At 40.5% G+C, this 19,043-nt stretch overlaps 1 protein-coding gene across 2 annotated transcripts in view; it reads right to left on the bottom strand.

The window, feature by feature from the left end:
- Positions 1 to 19,043, bottom strand: part of ZRANB3 (zinc finger RANBP2-type containing 3) — a 117,592-nt gene that overhangs the window by 45,811 nt on the left and 52,738 nt on the right. For both annotated transcript variants that reach the window (XM_067549527.1, XM_067549528.1), the window contains exons 7-9: positions 13,572 to 13,743; positions 9,051 to 9,179; positions 2,574 to 2,693 (exon numbers count right to left, since the gene is read on the bottom strand). In XM_067549527.1, the coding sequence (XP_067405628.1) occupies positions 2,574 to 2,693; positions 9,051 to 9,179; positions 13,572 to 13,743 (421 nt within the window). The remainder of the gene's footprint in view (positions 1 to 2,573; positions 2,694 to 9,050; positions 9,180 to 13,571; positions 13,744 to 19,043) is intronic.

Genomic DNA, 19,043 nt, shown 5'->3' with positions numbered 1-19,043 from the left:
TATATTTTATATTACATATATACATTATATACACACACAATTTAAAAAAGGAATATTTTTTTGGACAGTATTAAAAAAGTGGGAAACAGAATATCTTTGTACTACTCCTAGCTCAGGACCACAGGCAAATCACTTAATACTTCTGCGTTTCAGTCATTTCCATCTGTAAAATAGGGACAAAAAATTATTACTAACCTTCTGTAACTGTTGTTCTTCGAGATGTGTTGCTTATGTCCATTCCAAGTAGGTGCATGCATGCTGCATGCACAGTCATCAGAAGATTTTTCCCCTAGTGTTATCTCTAGGGTCGGCTCTAGTGCCCTCTGGAGTCCCGCCCTCATGGCACCGTAGCTAGAGCCCTGTCAACCCCCCAACTCTTCAGTTCCTTCTTGCCGGCTGACTCTAACAGAGAGGTAGGTGGATGGGTCTTGGAATGGACATGAGCAACACATATCAAAGAGCAACAGTTACAGAATATTAGTAATAATTTTTTTTTCTGCGAGTGCTTGCTTATGTTGATTCCAAGTAGGTGACTCCCAAGCTGGTCCTTGGAGGAGGGGGTCAGAGTTCAAAGACCTGTAGATTATAGTACTGTACTGCAGCATCACCTCTGGTGTGCTGTGTAATAGCATAGTGTGCAGCGAAGGCGTGAACAGATGACCACCTTGCTGGTCTGTAAATGTCTTGGAAAGGGACTTGGGCCAGAAATGCCACCAAAGATGCTTGTGCCCTTGTGGAATGAACTGTCAGTGCAGGGGTAGGCACTCCCGCCAAGCTGTAACACATCCAGATACATGATGTGATTCAAGAAGAAGTTCTTTGAGAAGAAACAGGGAGACCCTCCATCCTATCTGCTACTGCTATGGAGAGCTGTGTTGTTTTCCTGAATGGCTTTGTCCTCTCTATATAGAAGGCCAAGGCCTGCCTTACAGCCAGAGAATGCAGATTGCGCTCCCAACTGCTGGCATGTGGTTTCAGGTAGAAGACCGGGAGAAATATGTTCTGATTTGTATGGAATTGGGAAACGACCCAGCCTTTCTTCCAAAGGTGAGGGCGAAGTTGAACCTTGTTTTTGAAGAAAGTTGTGTAAGGAGTCTCCAACATGAGAGCCTTGAGTTCAGACACCCTCCTGGCTAAAGTTATGGCCACCAGAAAAGCTACCTTCTAGGATAGATAGAGGAGCAAGAATGTTGCTGGGGCTCAAATGGCGGTCCCATCAGCCTTGACAGCACAAGGTTAAGGTCGCACTGGGGAATCGGCTGACGTACATGAGGATATAGCCTGTCTAGGCTCTTAAGGAAATACCCAACCATGGGGTTAGCGAAGATTGAACGGCCTGCAACCTCGGGTGAAAAGCTGAGATGGTGGCCAGGTGGACTTTAATTGATGATACCGACAGACCCTTTTGCTTCAGATGTAACAAGAAGTCCAAGATAGAGGGTACTGAAGATAGCATAGGTGGGATGCCCTCCTGAGCTGGGCAAATCGATATCTCTTCCACTTAGCTAGTTAAGTGGCTCTTTTGGAAGGTTTTTTGTTGCCAAGGAGAACCTCCCTAACTGGTTCTGATCACGCTTGTTCCAGAGGTTTCAGCCCTGGAGCTTCCATTCTGGAAGCCCCTGCAGATCTTTCAGCAATCCCTCTGATGGGTTTCCCCTAAGCACTTCAGACAGGTTGAATGCAGATCGTTTCTTGGCATCTCCTTCTTAAAGGCCCCGCACGGCTTAAAGCCAGGGGATTGATGCATGTCCTGGGCCCGAGGAAAGAGGGGGGAAAAACCCCCAATAAGCAGGATCCTAACTACCCTAACTTGTCTATGAACTATTACTACTAACGCTAAATCTTAACTATTTACAAGTACGTAAGAAAAAACCTACTGGGGAAGAGCTTGCAGAGCAAGAGAAGAGCAACGTTCCAGCGACTGTCACAGGCGGTAAGAAGGAGGTGAAGAGGTCAGGGGTTGGCTGAGCCATATGACTCCAGGGAGCACCAGAGCCAACCCTACGGATATCCTAGGGGAAAAACCTTCTAGCAACTGTGCAGGCAGCACTCACACACCTACTAGGAATTGACATGAGCAAACAGTCGAAGAATCATTGTTACCTACCACATGGGATTTCCATGAGGCTTAATTGATTCATTAATGTTTGTAAAACAACGTGAAATCTTAAAATGGAAGGTATTACAGAAGAATAGCACATTATTTCACTATGAGGATTATTTATTAATATTCTCTTTAATTCCAACCACCATTTTGTGAGCTATAATAGTACACTGAAACAGTACACTATTTTAAAAAATGACCTAAAGGAATTACTCTATAATACTATAATGGCAAGGAATCTGTCATTTACTGTTCCAGATACAAGAATTTACATTATTTCCCAAAACTATTCTACAGCCAGGCGAGATCCTTTCAATACTGACTGTCGCCCTGATCCCACAAACATTCACATGAGTAACTGTAAACTCAATGGGCTATGCAAGTGCCTATGTGTTTGCAGGATGGGGCCAAATAATATAATCTTTGGAAGAGGTCATTTTTAAAAACTATAAAGAACATTTAAAATTACCTTGTTTTCTATGGCTGCCTCTGTACAAGCTTGGAGCATGCTTAAGTGGTGAGCAAAAACCAGAAACTTAAGTTTGTCGTTCTCAAGCATCATTTTGATATAGTCCTTTACCGCTCCTGCCTAGAGCACAAGAAATGGTGCAATTTTATTAGCAATACAGATTATACAAAATATGCAGACAGTGATGGTTTCTGCTTTAGTACCTTCTGTGATGTAGACTTTATTAGGCGGACAGTAATTTAGCTATTTTTTTTAAACCATATGAGTCATATTCTAACAGGAAAAACCTTTCCAGATACTGTCTTTATGATCTTAATGAACTTCTGTTTCTTTACAAGTTTCTCTTATCTTCAAAGGGTTTGATAGTTTTGTGGTGCCTATTAAGGATTAAAATGCAATTTTTAAACTACATTCTGTTAAGAAGATGACAGCTAAGAATGATTTCTTAATATGCTGACAATCTAATGAACATCAATTGATTTCTGTCCTAGAGATATTTCAAGGGACACAAACAAAATAAAATGCATTAAAAAAATCTGTACTTGTGTTCCTAACACCATAGATTAAAATCAAAAGAATAATCAAATTCACTTTTCCCCATTTCTACTCATGTTAGTCTTGCAAAATATTTTAAAACGTTAGTAACTAGTGTCCTTTTAAAATTATTAATATGATATTAGTATTGATATGGTATCAATGAAAAATTATTCTAGTTAAATATTTAATTAAGAAGGCTATACTCTTTTACCTTAATATAAAGATTAATTACTTAAATAAGTGGCTCTTTTAGTAATGAAAAATACTATAACAGAAAAGTGCCAAAATTTTCTCCATCAAAGTTTAGTCAGTCACACTTGTACAAAGCATTAGTTAGTTATGAATTATATGTATTACAGTAATAACTAGAAGCCCCACCCAGTGTGGGGTCCCATTGTATTAGGCACTATACCGACATATATTAAGACCCTTCCTGTCCCCCAAAATTTTACAATCTTAAGATGCAGCTCTTGGCAAATGGCAGGAGAGAGGGAAGATTAAGAGGGGCATTTGGGGAAACAGTAGTACGAGCATGTTACGGAAAAACAAGACTAGCTGTGTGTTGTAGCTGTAGACAGTTTGTTTTGGTTCTTAAGGAGGGATTTGAAGGATGAAGTAGTGGCTTTGCAGATTGTTTGGAGGGAACGCATTTGATGCAATTGAGAATAAGGAGTCAGTTGAGGGACTAAAAGGGCCAGGAAGATGATTTTGAGGGGGGTAAGCTTGTAGTTGTAAAAGTGCAAATCTCAACTCTCACTGAACTCAGCAGCCTGCAGATTCAGGCACTAAAGTTAGGCAACAATAAAGTTACCTGTGAACAGACGAAAGAGTGGCTCAGTAAACGGTTATTTGATTTGTAATAGTAATTTCCAATAGATTTTTTTTAACTTCTTAAGACCCAAGGAAACATGTGGCTTTATATAAAAATGTTATAATTGGGCTTTTGTTCAGATCTCAGATGAGTCCCCTGACCCCAAGGTATTTAAAGGAAGTAAATGGATTTAATTTGTTAAAAAAAGCAATTCTGAAAGCTTCTTTCAGTTATTTAGTCTACATGAATAACAGCAGTCCATATGTTTTTACGATAAACAATATTCAATTAGGAAGTGTTTTTGGATTTTCAACAACAGAAAATACCCATGAGTCAGTATAATTTGTATAAATATCCGAAGTGATGTAAAAGCATAAGAGTGTTATGAAAGTTGTCAAATATTTTGCAACTGGATCTCAAGTTTCTCTAAAGATAAAATGAAGAGCACTCAGTTAAGCTTCAGCAATTAGGCTAAGTCATAGAACTTTGAATATGGTTCCTTTTGGCCTAAGTAGCATATCTATTATGGTATACCTTTTCAATAAATGCCAACACTGTTTTTTAAGAGCTTCACATATAAACTTAACTTACAATTATTATAATACTTATTTGCATTCTTTCTACATTTGGCAAAGGTAACTGTATACTGCTTTTGATAGTAATTTAGCAAGTCTGTAGATATCCTGACTGTAGTTTTGCTAATCACTTTTCTCACAAAGGAAATGTGGTTTTTAAAAGGGCCTACCAGTATGCAAATTGACCTAGAAAACCTCTTTTGTGAAAGGTAACTCTTGTTTTTTAATTTTTTAAAAAGCCAGGAGAGAAAGAGAGAGAGAGATAAAGGAATGTGAAATATAGTAAGTAACCGTACATTGGTGCAATAGGAAGGCAAATTATTTTCCCCTTGCTAATTTATTTTGTGTCTCAGTTGAAACAGCTTAGTCAGTGTAGAGTTCCTCCTCCTCATTTCCTTTGAGAGTCTGGATGACTCCCAATCAACATCCAGGGTTTTCCCACTATACCTGCCTCATCACGTTAGATTCCTTCTTATCTAAAAAAATTCTGTTAGTCCATTCTAGCTCCTTACCTAAGAAAATGAGTCTGGAGGCAAAATCTGCTCTATTCCGACATTCACAAAAAGCACGTTAGCCAGAAAGTGATTAAGGTTAGATGTAATGGAAGTTTGTTTTTGGAAAGGGAAGAAAAGAAAGCCTTGTCTTGCTTCAGATTTCACAGTCCACAAATAACAACCTGGACATAAGATGATCAGATAGCTGCTGAAAAAAACCGGATTACTGTACAATGATTGGGATGATATAGCTGAGGTTAGTTCTGCTTTGAGCAGGGGGTTGGACTAGATGACCTCCTGAGGTCCCTTCCAACTCTAATATTCTATGATTCTATGATTCACCCACTAGATACCACATGTTCTTGGCTTCTGAGTCTGAGCAGAATCTAAGCATTGTCTTGGGCTTTGGGCTTCTAGGTACATTCTCATGGGACAGATCTAACTAGCACCCAACCCAGAGAGAGAAAATTTTGACCACCCAACTGCCCAGGCCCTGTAACTAGTGACAGTTCTCCCAAGCGGCTCTTGCACATTCCCCAAAGTTTCATTGAGACTGTTGACCCTGTCACTTACTACTACCCCCTTTGGGAACTATGCAAGATTGAATACAAGAGTCATAGAGACATTGCAAAGGAATTTCTAAACTAATCACCCTTTACTCATAGAAAACACACAAAAGTTATACAGATCTATGGAAAAATAGCAAAAACCTGCCTGCAAAACCCTTCCTCAGTTTCCTCACCACTCAGTCTGTTTGGTTTTGGTTAGTCCTTTTAGGATTCCAAGATCTTCCTCTGCTACTGGGCCTGGTCTCCTCCTTCTCGACTTCTGGGCCTGGTCTCTCTCTCTCTAAAATAGCCTGTGAGAAAGTCCTCTTTTTATAAAGGTTCCCACTTAAAGTGACTTTTCTCAGCGTCTTCAAGTCCTTCATTAGATGATCCATTGCTTGGATACAAGTCCCCATGAAAAGAAGTTAACTACCGTCCAGTAATTGTGGCTGTTCAAGACATTTAGTCAATGTTGATCTCACTATGGGTATGCATGCACCTCATGGGCATGATATATATTTTTAATAGCAGTGTGAACTGGGGACACGTATAAGCCCTGTGCCTTCTTGTACTCCCAAACAAGGGCATTAGGGGCAGGGGAGCTAAGACCCTCCCTCATTTCCCTTGCAATTTGAAACCCAAAAAACAGGAATAGTGGGCAGGTCATGGGACCATGACTACATCTTGAAGAATCACAATTATAGGGTAACTGTTCTTTTTTCTTGAGTATGCATCAATGTAAATACCATTGTAGATGACTGGCAAGCAGACAGATGGGTGGGAATGAAGAGTTTCAGCTATGTCAGTCAAACAGTGATGAATCTGGCATCAGCTCTGGCAGAGGAGTCCAATGCATAAGGCTTGACAAAGGTCAGTGGATTACTCCATGTTGCTTTTTTGCAGATCTTGGAAATTATTACATTGATAGGACTGCTTCAGAAATGTGCCAAAGCAAGATTCTTGGATATATCTGGTGTGTTTAACTTATTTTCTTTAGGTGTCAAGCATAGCGTTGGGAAGAAAACAGGCAGGTTGATCAACTGGTTCAGATGAAATTCTAAGACCACCTTAGGAATGAACTTTGGGTGAGGTCTTAGCACCACCGTGTCCCTTTTGAATTTTGTATAGGGAGGTGTGATGGGGTACTGGCCCCACACAGGCCAGTAAGGGGTTAATAGAGCACTAGGGAGACTGCACGAAAAGAAGCCAATAGGAGAGAGGCTGTGAGGAACAGCCAATCTTGGCCCAGCAGGCCCATGTAAGAAGATCCACAAGGCAGAGCAGAGTCAGTAGCTGCCTGAAGCTTGAGGAGGAAGGACTGTGTCTGGAATAAGCTACAACCCTGTAGCACTGTGGACAGAGCAGTGCAGGCAGAGACTGGGGAGCGAGAAGAGCTCCTGGATAGCTGCAGGATCTGAGGAAGGGCAAATAAGGTGCTGGGGCCTGGGGAAGTGGCCCAGGGAGACATAGGAGCGGTGAAAGGAATTGGAGGTGCAGCAGGAGACTGCTAGCTACAGGGTCCTTGGGCTGGGATCCGGAGTAGTGGCTGCATCCATGTCGTGTCCCCCCCCTCACTCCTGGGGAAGTGGCTAGACTAGAAGCTAAACTCCCCTGGAGGGGAGGGGGGGGAATGACACACAACATCACAGCTGGAGTGCTGAGCCACGAAGAGGATGCTGTGGTTCCTGAGGCTGCAAGCAGGGTTGCAGGCAGTCTGCAGAGATGCAGCAATGGTGTGCAAGCGGTGGACAGGGGGTGCTGGCCTTGAGCTAATCCCCAAGACAACCAGCAGGAGGCGCCAGTCCGGTGATGAGTGATATGCACTGTGACAGGAGATTTGGCCATAACTGCCTAACACTTACTCTCATGGCTGAAGTATTAGCCACTAGGAAGACCTTCAGAGTGATGTATTGCAGGGAGTAGTCTGATAAAGGTTTGAATGGAGACTTCATGAGTTTCAGAAGACTAGATTGAGGTCCCAGGTAGGAGTAGGTTCTCTGAACAGTGGGTGACAGCTCTTTAAGAAAAACTTTGATACTGTGGAGTGAGAGAAGACTGAGCATGACGATACAGGTGAATGCTAAACTGAGATTGCTATGAGGTAGACCTTAATAGAGGAGAACAAGAGGAGGTCCTTTTTAAGTGTAATAGATAATTAAGAATCTGTGATACTGAGATCTGGATTTGATCAAGACCATGATTGGCTGCCCATATCATGAACCTCTTCTATTTAAATGGATATGTTATTCTGGTGGAAACTTTCCTGCTCTGTACCAGGATTTCTTGGACCTATAGGAAGCAATCTGGGTCTATGGTATTTAATCAGTCAACAGCTATGCTCTGAGGTCCAGTGACTTTGGGTCTGGATGGATTATCTGGCCATGGCGTTACGAGATCAGGTCCAGGCAGTCGAGGAGCTAGATCAGACAGATGGACACGTGTAGTAAGTCTGTCAGCCAAAACTGTCTCAGCGAAAAAGATCGTAGTTTTCTCTCCTTTGATTTTGGAAATCACCCTGAAGATTGATGGAAAGGCATACACGAGGACTTAGAGCCACTGTAGAAGGAAGGCATTCAGTAATAACTTCAGACTCATATCCCTCTGGAATATAAATTCTAGCACTTGGTGTTGATGATGATGGCAAACAGGTCTGTCACCAGGGTCCCTCAATGACTTCTTTTGAGTGGTGACCATCTATCTACTCAGGAAGTTTACAGGTTGTTGTTGATATCCGGGAGGTGAAGAGCCATCTGTGTTATCCTATGCTAGTGGCACTATGTCCAGAGCTTGATGATTTTCAGACACAGTGATGATGAGCCTGTGCCTCCTTGCCCATTTATGTAGTGCACTGTGGGAGTGCTGTCCATCAAGATCTGTAGAGTTTTGAAGAACAGTTAGGAAGGCCATGCAAGTTAGCTTGAGGGCTCTGAGCTCCAGGAGAAACAAATAAAGAAAATAAATTATTTAAATTCTCAAAAGATGTTAGGACAAGAAGCAAATTGGCAATTAGTAGTGAGAGCAAATTGGCAGTGACACTGACTCCCAAGCGAGGTCAAGGGACATGCATTATTGTTCGCATCTAAGAAGATAGATTAGATATTCAATACAGAACATCAGACTGGAAGTTCAAGTACTGTAGTCTCTTCTTGCTAAACATCTGATAATGCTGTTCAGAATTCTGAGACTGATGAAGTCAGGCAAAAGTGTTTTGGCAATTTATTAGTGTGCTGGACAGTTTTAGTTTGTGCTTATACCGGAGATACCACAGATCATCAAAAAGATTTCATACAATTAGCTAGTCACCTCTAATAAAATTGTGGGAAGTTAGGGGACTGAAAATCACCCAAATGCCCAACTGTCCCAATTCTGCGAAGAAGCCTGAAGAACCAGAGCCCCCCTAGTTAAGTGATTATGTACTAGAAGCATAAAATATAAAAATAGTAGAAAAACAGATAATTAAAACATATGATTAAATACATGTTTAAGATGAAATCTTTTTGTAGTTTTATTACCTTGGCAATAGCCGTTTGTTTATACATGCGTGTAATCAGACCCATGACTTGAACAAAGTGGCTTTCAGTGACATCTGAATTTGGAGTCCTCATTAATTTCTCCCACTCTTTAAAGCTGGTATTCAGTTCCTGAATGGGAGGGAAGAACATTGTTTAGAGGCACAATATAAATGGCAGAACAATTAATGCTTCTGTGAATAATGTGCTACTTCTACTACCAAAAGGAAAGGTAAGGAAGCAGATTTCTATAGATGCCAGCTTTTTCCATAGAAAAACATCAGTGCAGAGATAGGTCAGTCACATGCACCTACCAATAATAGAAACTTGTGACAAGCTGTGAGTGAAAATAAAGCTCACTCCATTAACATCATAAATCAAAGACTTAGCACATTCTCTTAAGGAGAAATATTGAACATGAAAAAAATTAATTACATATGAAAGCGGGGCATCATGAAAATATAATAATGTAACAAAGAACATTAATGGCAAGATTTAGTTTTAGTCAGTCAGACAGGATGACCTGAGGAAATTTATTTAAATAAAAATACAATGTATTCAGCTATCAATACTTCACAATATTTTCCTTTGTTACAAAAACCTAAAAAAACCCATTAATTGTACTTAATTTATCTAATGCCATTCATGCTGATTTTCATGTGCTGTTAAATACTTAACAGATATAACTGATTATTTGGTACTCTGGCCACAAGATCTGGGCACCTGAAAACACAAGATAGACTCTTGGCCCAGATCACCTCCCCCCAATCTACATGTTAGATTTTTGTAGGATAGAATTCAATCTCACCCTTTTTAGCACCCAGGTGTGAGTGCAGGATAGGCAGAGACTTGCAAGAGTTGATTAGAGGTACGTGTTTGAGGCCTTCAGACATCCATGCTTGGTCTACACTTACCTCAGCGATTCGGCGGCAGTCGATGGGAGTTACGCAAAGTATGCAAAGAACTTGTGTAACTCCCATCGACTTCTGTGCTTCTCTTCTGCGTGCCGTCTTCACTGCGTCAACGGGAACCATGTTCCCATTGACACAGCTCTACGCCACTTGAAGAGGTGGTTTTAGTATGTCGATTTCTGGATCGACTGAGCAGGTCTTCACTGACCAAATAAATCGATCTGACGGTGGTGACTTTGCCACCGTCAGTGTAGACATAGCCTCATTCCCCAGAACTCTTCCTCCCACTCCTATGACATGAACCAACTGCAACCTGACTCATGGGAGGGAATGACTCGAGGAAGGATTGGGGATGGACTTGTGGCACGACAATAAGGGGGTGGGAATTTAACTTTTAATTGAGTGGAAGAAAATTAAATAAACCCAACTAAGTGAATTAAATGTATAAAATGGAATATAGTTATAAAGCAATGGTGAATAGACTGGGGTTGGGGATGAGTAGTAATTTTAATAATTTGATGGGAAAGAAATGGAGACAACTTTTAAAAGGGGGGGAAATAGTTGCTACCTTTTTTATTATGATAAAACCAAAATCTAGACACTATTAGAAATAGTGAAGAAATTCACACACATGAGATAATACCATTTATTCTCTTCTAATACCAGGTCTTTATAATTTTTGTTCTGATACTTTGAGAAACTGACAATTTTAATGTCGTTTATTACATGTCCTCCAACTCACTTGAATGACTGGGAAACAGTCAAACTGTTTTCACCTAAATGTGTGGCATTAAAAAAAAAAAATATTCTAGAGTATACATAATCTTCCATTGGGAACTTGATCGAGGTGGTACAGGAAACAGTTTGCATGAGACAAGGTGCTGAATGCAGACTAGCTCTGCCACAACCCAAATGAGTTTGAGATAACTTTAGTTTAACTCCTGGTAACCTGGCTCTCCTCACTGAAAGATGATAGTCCTGTCTCTTACCCCTAGCTCTGGACAACATAAGTACCCTTCCTGGATATGCAGCCCTCAACCTACAATTCATTTCTGGTAACAAATGAGGAAAAATATGCATCAGCTGGCTGGAATGAAAGTATTTAATTAAAATTTATGTAACAATTACACGCAAACAAATATTAACATAATTTAAATTGTATTCTATATACAAAAAGGTCCCTTTCTGACAACACTGGCTTCAGCATCGCAGTCAGACCTGCATGTCCCTAAGGCACTATTCCCAGAATCTGTAGGTATGTCTACATAGAAAGAAAAACCCACCGCTGGCCCATACCAACCGACTTGGGCTTGTGGGGCTCAGGCTGCGAGACTGTTTCACTGCTGCGTGGACTTTTGAGCTCGGGCTGGAGTAGGAACTCTGGGACCCTACCACCCCAGAGGGTCCTAGAGCCCAGGCTCCAGCATGAGTCCAGAAATCTACACAGCAATGGACCAGCCCCACAACCAGAACTGCGCAAGCCCAAGTCAGCTGGTATGAGCCAGCGGTGGGTTATTCTTTGCTGTGTAGATACCGTGAGGCCCTTTCCCTCATTTTATCAGCTCTTTTAACTCAGTCCATCTCCCAGAACCCATTAAACTGGCTGTTCTATCCCAGTCTCTTCTAGCCCCACCCTAACCTTGGGCTAGACATGGTCCACAAAGTTAAAAGAGAACCCAGTTGACGGATCATCCTGAAAAATCCAATCCTTTCAAAGGTTATAAGATTAATGCTGGAGGAAAGTTACCAGAAAGGATAGCAGAGATTATACTGACATCTCTAGTTGTATGATTAAATCTGGATGTGCAGCTAGATGCTTATGTAACAGCTACATAGCCAAGAACACTTTATTTTATACACGTGGCAAGAAAAGTCTCTCATTTTAGGTGCACATTTTGCTACAGTTTATTCATGCCTATGTCAAATCAATATTTTATTGTAACACGCTATACTGTTTGAGAATACTCTGAAGCTGACATTGAATGTGACTGTCCACTTACTTAGTAGTGCATCACCCAGAGAACACAGACACAAGAGCACTGCTTGTGCAGAAGAGAGCATGGGAGGAGGTGCAGGCTAGGCATTTTCTGTGAAGGGCTGTCAGGTTTGGAACTTTCTCACCTGTTGGTCTGCTAGAACCCAGATTTGTTAGCTTTCGGGGAACATCGCAAAGCACATTTATTCTTGGGAATTAGAGGAAGAGGCTTGTTGTTGGGATGGGTATGTTAGATCTTTGGATGGGCTGTTTTTAAGGGGACTTGTTATAATTATTGGTTGTCCCATAGACGTATTAAAGAACTTATTATTGGTTTAACTGTAATAAAGTTCCTGACAGATTAGAATGTACATTAAAAAGAGACAGCAGCAAAAAATATTAAAGCCAGGCAAGTTACTGACGCTTATCATTTTAGATCAGTGTATTTGATTGTGTAAAATGTGAGATTTTGAAAGACTGCAACTCTTGCTGGTGAATGTAAAAACACAAGTAATGAACAAACTGTATGAAATTTCTTTTAATGAGCTACCCAATAAACACTGCAATTAAATGTTTCACTGTACTTTTACGTGTTAGTCATTGCAAATATGCAGATTAAATTTCTTGTACTGAGTTATTCAATTTGTGTAATGTAACTTAATTTGGCAAAATAGAGGAGAGACAGCATTAAAAACAACCAATGTGCTAATAAATGTAATTAGGTGATTTTGTTTAGTGTATAAGAGACATTTCAAATTAATACAAATAGACCTTAACTACAGTTATGTCACTATATGCTCCTATATACACTCCTCTTATAGTGAAGCTTAATTTTTTTATTATGAACATTTAGAGTTCACGTATTCTTTTGGAATGCAGTACTTGTTACCTACTAGTACCAGATATTATCACCTCTCCCTTTGTGGAAAAGTATGAATAAAAATCCCTAGTTCAGGGTCTTGCTGCAAGTATTCCCAATAGTTCTCTGTTCTTCAGGGAGCAAAGATATAGCCTTCTAAGTGTCCCCACCCTCCACGCCTACCAGACATTCTGAGGGTGAAAAGCATGGGATCATTTGTGTATCTCTAATATTGGTAAAATTCTGCTTATAAAGGGGAGAGTTTTTATGGAAGGAAAACCCTTCACTATGAGTTTGGTCCTGCACCATTTCTAGTAATGGAAACTTTGCCATTTACTTCAGTGGGGCTGAATCAGGTCCTATAAGAGAAAGGTGTGTATGAACACGTATTTTATTATAAGGTATTAACAATGTATTTAAAATATTAATACATTCTAATGTGGTTACTACATGTGGCAGACTATATAGTAGTGTATTATGTATGGCTCTTCTGGGGCAAGCTCCTTAGCTCACTTGTAGCTTCACAGCCCATTGGTAATGTGGCCACTTCAAACTCCTGTTGATGAAACCTATTCTTGATTGTGTGTGTGTGTGTGTGTGTGTGTGTGTGTGTGTGTGTAAGTAAAACAATCATACACTATATACATAAATTCATATTCTTTATACCCAAAAATATTTAAAATTCAGATGAACAAGGATAGTAAACAGTTATCAGATGGTATTACTGTTAACAAGAAGTTTTCTAGACATTTAAAAATATTGAATAAGAGTAATTTCACCTTAGCAGCAGCTGTTGGGAGATCAAATGGAATGCGTTGTCTAATTTTGGGAGGCAACTGGGGTAGAACTTCATTTTTCAGGCGTCTGATCATTATGTTACTTAACAGCTGATGTAATTCATCCAAGTTTGAAGCCCCTCTGCAGTCCCACTGTGCTCTTTTACCAAAAAACCTGAGAATAAGGTGAGAGAGGTGATGAAACTTGTTCTGCTAACTTGAATCAACAAGTTAATGAACTTCTTTAATGCATATTTGATTTTATATCACGGGGCCAGATACCCATGTGTGCCAGAACACTACTCTGTGTACCTGGGTATGAGGCACAGGTAGCTTTCCATTTAATTTCTGCCTCTCCATAATCCTAGAGATCAGCAGGGACCAAAGTAGCCTCAAGCACAGGTTAGAGCAGTCTTGGGGCTGCTTTAATTTGCACCAGCAGATAAGGGGACCCAAGGAGCCTCTCCAGCAGTCAGGAGTATGTTAAACTCTGCCCCTGCCCCAGACCGGAGGTCCAGACTGAGTAGCCATTGAGCAGCATGTCTTATCAGGCTAGCGCATCTCAACTTTGTGCATGTCATTAGTGGCATTAGAGGCACCAAGTTAGGGGTAAAGGTTTTTGGCACCTCTGGAGGTGGGGGAAGGGATTGGTTTTTGTTTTAATTGTTTCACTCTTACTGTTCAATTGCCTTATACCTCCCTTCCCCTTCCCACCCATTGGTTTGTACGTATTCCCTTGCCTAATTGTTTTATATAAATGTTCTCAGAATTCCTCTATATGCAATTGGGGTTTTTTTTATCAGGGGCTCTGGATCTGCATAAGCAAAAGGATGAAGGGGTCTATGCCTGACCCAAAAAGAAATAGGTGCAGGTATGCTACCAGCACACATGCCCAGTGCAGAGAAGGAGAGAAGGCAGTTTGGTACACTACTTTCCTGATTGCCAATTCAGCACAGCCAATATAGAGGATGATCACTATTTTGGCTCTGTTGCTATAATTGTCCTAAGAAATGCTGAAGGCAGATAGAAGATTTTTTTAATCTTACTCTTGTTGCAATAGCTTTAATAACCCGCTTTCCTCTTTAAGAGATTCTGCTCGCTCAGTGAATGTTTGTATCACCCCAATTGCCAGGTAACCTTTTAGCCCCCAACATTCCATCTGAAAACTCTCCAAGCATCATCTTTTCTGAATACTTCTTGGTGCTATTTAATCAGCAGGCAAGATGGAAAGGAGTCTGCCACACTGCCCCCTTTCTGTTTTTTCCTTTATTCTCCCTCCTTTTCTATCATGCTGGATAGGAGATGAGTGGGAAAAGCAGCATGACAAATGCTATCAGGTTTTCATCAACTCTGGAGAGCTGCCCACAAACACCTTCCCAGGATAGGAGTATGTTGGAAACATCTGAAAGAATTTACATTTCAGCAGCATTTTACTCTGTCTAGAATCAGCATAGCAAGAGACAGGGACTCATTTCTGGGTTGGTGAAATATGATTGTACTGTGAAAATGATGTATTCAGGAGGAAGATGCTAGCTACATCACTATTTGTGCACATCCCCATCCCCCCAGATGTATTTATTGAGTGCTATACATGCAATCCCTAGAAGGCACCTTTTCTTTCCTATCTAGAATCAAGGTGCTGCCATTTTACTCATGTAAGCAAGAGAGGGGGAAGTTAAGTCAAGAAAAAGTGGACAAAAACACAGACTACCTCTGGACCTCTTGCCTTCAGAAAGAGATGACCATGAACACCCAAGTCAAAGGATATGCAGGGAAAGTACAGTACAAAATAATTAAAATCAAGCTTAAACATCACAGGAAGTTTTTATTTCAGTCCAATCATAAAGACAAAGTTATTTATTGAAAGCATACCAGACATCACTCAGTTTGATTTTTTTGTACATTTATGGTATTTCAAAAATAAAATCATTATCTAGAATTGAATCGCTAACCACGATGTACATCCCACACACATTTGTGGTGTGAAAATTTCACATTCATGCAGTCAAAACACCTTCAAAAAAACAGTTTCTCTGTCTGGAAATCAGACAGTGGTTTCATTTCATCTCAAGTCAAATGCTCAGAAAATTATGACAGGGGTAAAAAAAGTTATGGGAAAATGGAACCTTAGAATATGAATATCATTCAAGTGAAAGTCAAGTTATCTGGCAAAATGGATCCTCTTAAGTAACAGAAATGTGTATTCCGAAGTCTGAGCGTCCAGAAAATGTATATAAAATTGAGAGCTAACATAAGCACACCAGTGAAAAATATCTATTAATGACAAAGTGAATTTGTGGTGGGTCAAGGTTTTATAGATTAAGTTCTGCATAAAACAATTATTTAACCACAGTTTCCTAGCAAATCTGTTTTTGAATAACTTTTTTCTACTTTTATAATACATCTAGAGAAACACATTCTTAAACCGGGGGGTGGGTGAGTGAGTGAGAGAGATGCACCTAATGATCTAGGAGGTAGGGCACTGGACTGGAACTCAGGATACCTAGGTTCAATTCCCAGCTGAGCTACAAATACACTGTGTGACCCTGGGCAAGACACTTAGGTGCTTTTGAAAATTTACCATTTGTGTCTCAGTTCCTCATCTGTAAATTAGGACAATACTTCATTATCTCACACAGATGCTGTGAGAATACAATACCTTAGTGGTTATGAGGCGATCAGATAGTACAGTGATGAGGGACATAAATAGCTAGATAGGTAGTCTAGCACAGGACTAGAGGCCAGGAGCACCCAAGGTTTAAACACAGCTTTAAAACTATCTACTGTCTTCACTCACTTGAGTGGATAATTTGTTTATAAAGCACTTTTTGAAGTAATAGCTATAAGGAAGGTGACTTTTTGGCATAAGTGAGGCAAAGAGCATGTAGCTATGGGCTCAAACCGCAGGTCCATAATTGCTGCTAAGACAGTGTTGAGATTCCAAGGGGTATCCTCTTCTTAATAGATGTGAAGAGATAGGCCACTCCCTTAAGTATCTAGCAATCACAGCATTGAAGAATAACGAGCATCCCTAGACTGGATGGTGAATAGAGATCTCTGCAAGATGCACCCTCTGAGAACTCACAAGGAGGTCTGAGGATTTCAAATGTATGTGATAGTCTAAAATGTTTTGGAGTCTTGTTGCTCAAGGTTGTATCCCACAATTAGCAGACCAATCAGAAGACTGTTTTCACTTAGTCTGGTAAGTGGGGCCTGTTGATTACTTCCTACTATTGAGCAGGATCTCTTGACCCACTAAGGTCTTTCCGCTTGGTCTAGCCACTCACCATCCAAGTGTTGAGGTAGACTATTCAGGTCTAGATGCAGTATTCAAACATGCTGCTGGGACAATACGTCCTGAAAGAGAGGCCAAGGGCAGACCAAGAAGGTCCAATAACCAGCACTGTCTCAGCCAGACCAGGGCTGTGAAGATTCACGTGGCCTGGTCTTGCTTCAGTTTGTGAATGACTTGTGGGAATAGAGGCACTAGGGGAAACACATATTAGACAGTCTCCATTCCAATATAAAGGTGTCAGTGAGTGAGCCCAGACTGTGGCCCACCTAAGAACAAAACTAGTGACATTTTGGTATCTTTCACAGGGGACAAGTTGACCGAAGGGATGTTCCACATCTGAAAGATGGACTTCAGCACATTGCTTGAGAGGCTGCTTGTGGGAGAATCTCCTGTTGAGTAAGTTGGCTAACTGATTCTGGGCACCAAGATAAGTGTGCAGCTACAGATGTGAAGTGCCTGTGATACAAAACTCCCAAAAGTTCATTGCTTCTTGACACAATTGACTTGAGTGAGTTCTGCTCTATCCATATATACAGTACACTGCAATTATCTTGTTTGTGAACTTTGGGAAAAAAACTGATATGAGGAAGGAAGGCTCAGCAAGCTCTGGACATTTATATGGAGATCTGACTCCTATTCTGACCAGAGTGTTTGAACTTATAACCCTTCAAGATCAGTGCCCCAGCCTATTATTGAGGCATCTGTTATAACTGTCTCCACTGGTAGGGTGAGAGAAGGCAACACTATCCAAATTCATCCACCACTCTAGAGAGCATAACACTGAAGGTGAGAATCAGACCAATTGGTGCTTGCTTGGCCGATAGACCAATTTCAGCCATGCTTGAAGAGCGCATAGACACAGTTTTGCATATTGGTTACATCATCATGTCCTCACCATGGAAACTATGGAAGATACTTCTCAAGATCCAGCAGGTCCAAGAGAATAGAGATGTATGGGACACACTTGTGGATGACAATTCAGCCCCACCTGTAAGAAAATCAAGCTTACCTGCAAAGAGTTCAACTGTCCACAGATGATCCTTGTTGGATATTCAATACCCAAAGATTCGAAAGAACATTCTACAAAGGATAGGCAGACAACAAGACAATGTGCTGCTTTCATGGAGCCAAGACACAAGATGTCACTTTACGATTGCATAGGCTTCTGAAATGTATGGGCAGGGATCCACTGGTGATGGTTCATATTAGCACTACTAATACTGAGTCATGGGATATCTCACAGATAGTACAGGACGTCAGGGAATTCGCTGAAGACGACGACGAAGGTCCACATAATCTTCTCTGAGATCCTTCCTGCCCCACAAGCAAAGGAAGACAGAAAGGAGAAGATTCTGGAAGTGAATCATTGGCTAGGTAAGTGGTTTAGAGTGGAGGGCTTTAGTTTTGATTCACGTTCTATCAGGAGAGGGGGATATATAGTTTGCATGACTTCCATTTCAGAAGTATGAAGGACCAACCTTCTTGGGGACAGGCTGGATAGAGTAGTCAGGAGAAGGTTATACTAATAGCAAAATGTGACAGTAAAAAGAGGGACACTATGAAAACTCAGTACAAAATAGAGATCTTCAGAACAAAATTAGCAAAGGAATCAAAGGACATAAAAAGAAATTCTTTGATTACCTATACATTAATACTAAGAGCCTAGGTAACAAACAACAGGAATTAGAATTGCTCATTTATGAGTATAAATTTGATCTACTTGGTATTACTGAAACCCAGTGGGATGATTTGCATGACTGGAATGTTAAAATCAGTTGTTATAACCTATTTAGGAAGGATTGAGATAGCAAAAGGAAAGAGGAAGTGGCACTCTATGCCAAAAATGGCATTACCTTTTTCCAAGTCACTGATAACTCAAAAGAAAATGATCTTGAATGCTTATGGATCAATGTCCTAACAGACAAAACACAAGATGGGTTATAAGTTTGTGTCTGCAACAGATCACCAAGTCACACTAAGGAACAGGATGACAACCTCCTTATGCACTTATCTACAACGTGTAGGAAAAAATCCTGTGCAATCATGGGTGGATTTCAATTTGAGTGACATATGCTGAAGGTCTCATGTTGTAAGTACAAAAACATCCTTGAATTTCTAAACGTTATAGATGAAAGTTTAACTCAAAAAGTACTGCAACCAACATGAAGGAATTCTATATT

This window comes from Emydura macquarii, unplaced genomic scaffold (genome assembly GCF_026122565.2).
Source record: "Emydura macquarii macquarii isolate MOO-44397 ecotype Brisbane River unplaced genomic scaffold, CSIRO-AGI_Emac_v2 contig_1253, whole genome shotgun sequence".
In the NCBI taxonomy this organism is placed as follows: Eukaryota; Metazoa; Chordata; order Testudines; family Chelidae; genus Emydura; species Emydura macquarii.
The sequence above is the reverse complement of the archived record's forward strand: the minus strand, read 5'-3'. Positions and strand labels throughout refer to the sequence as shown.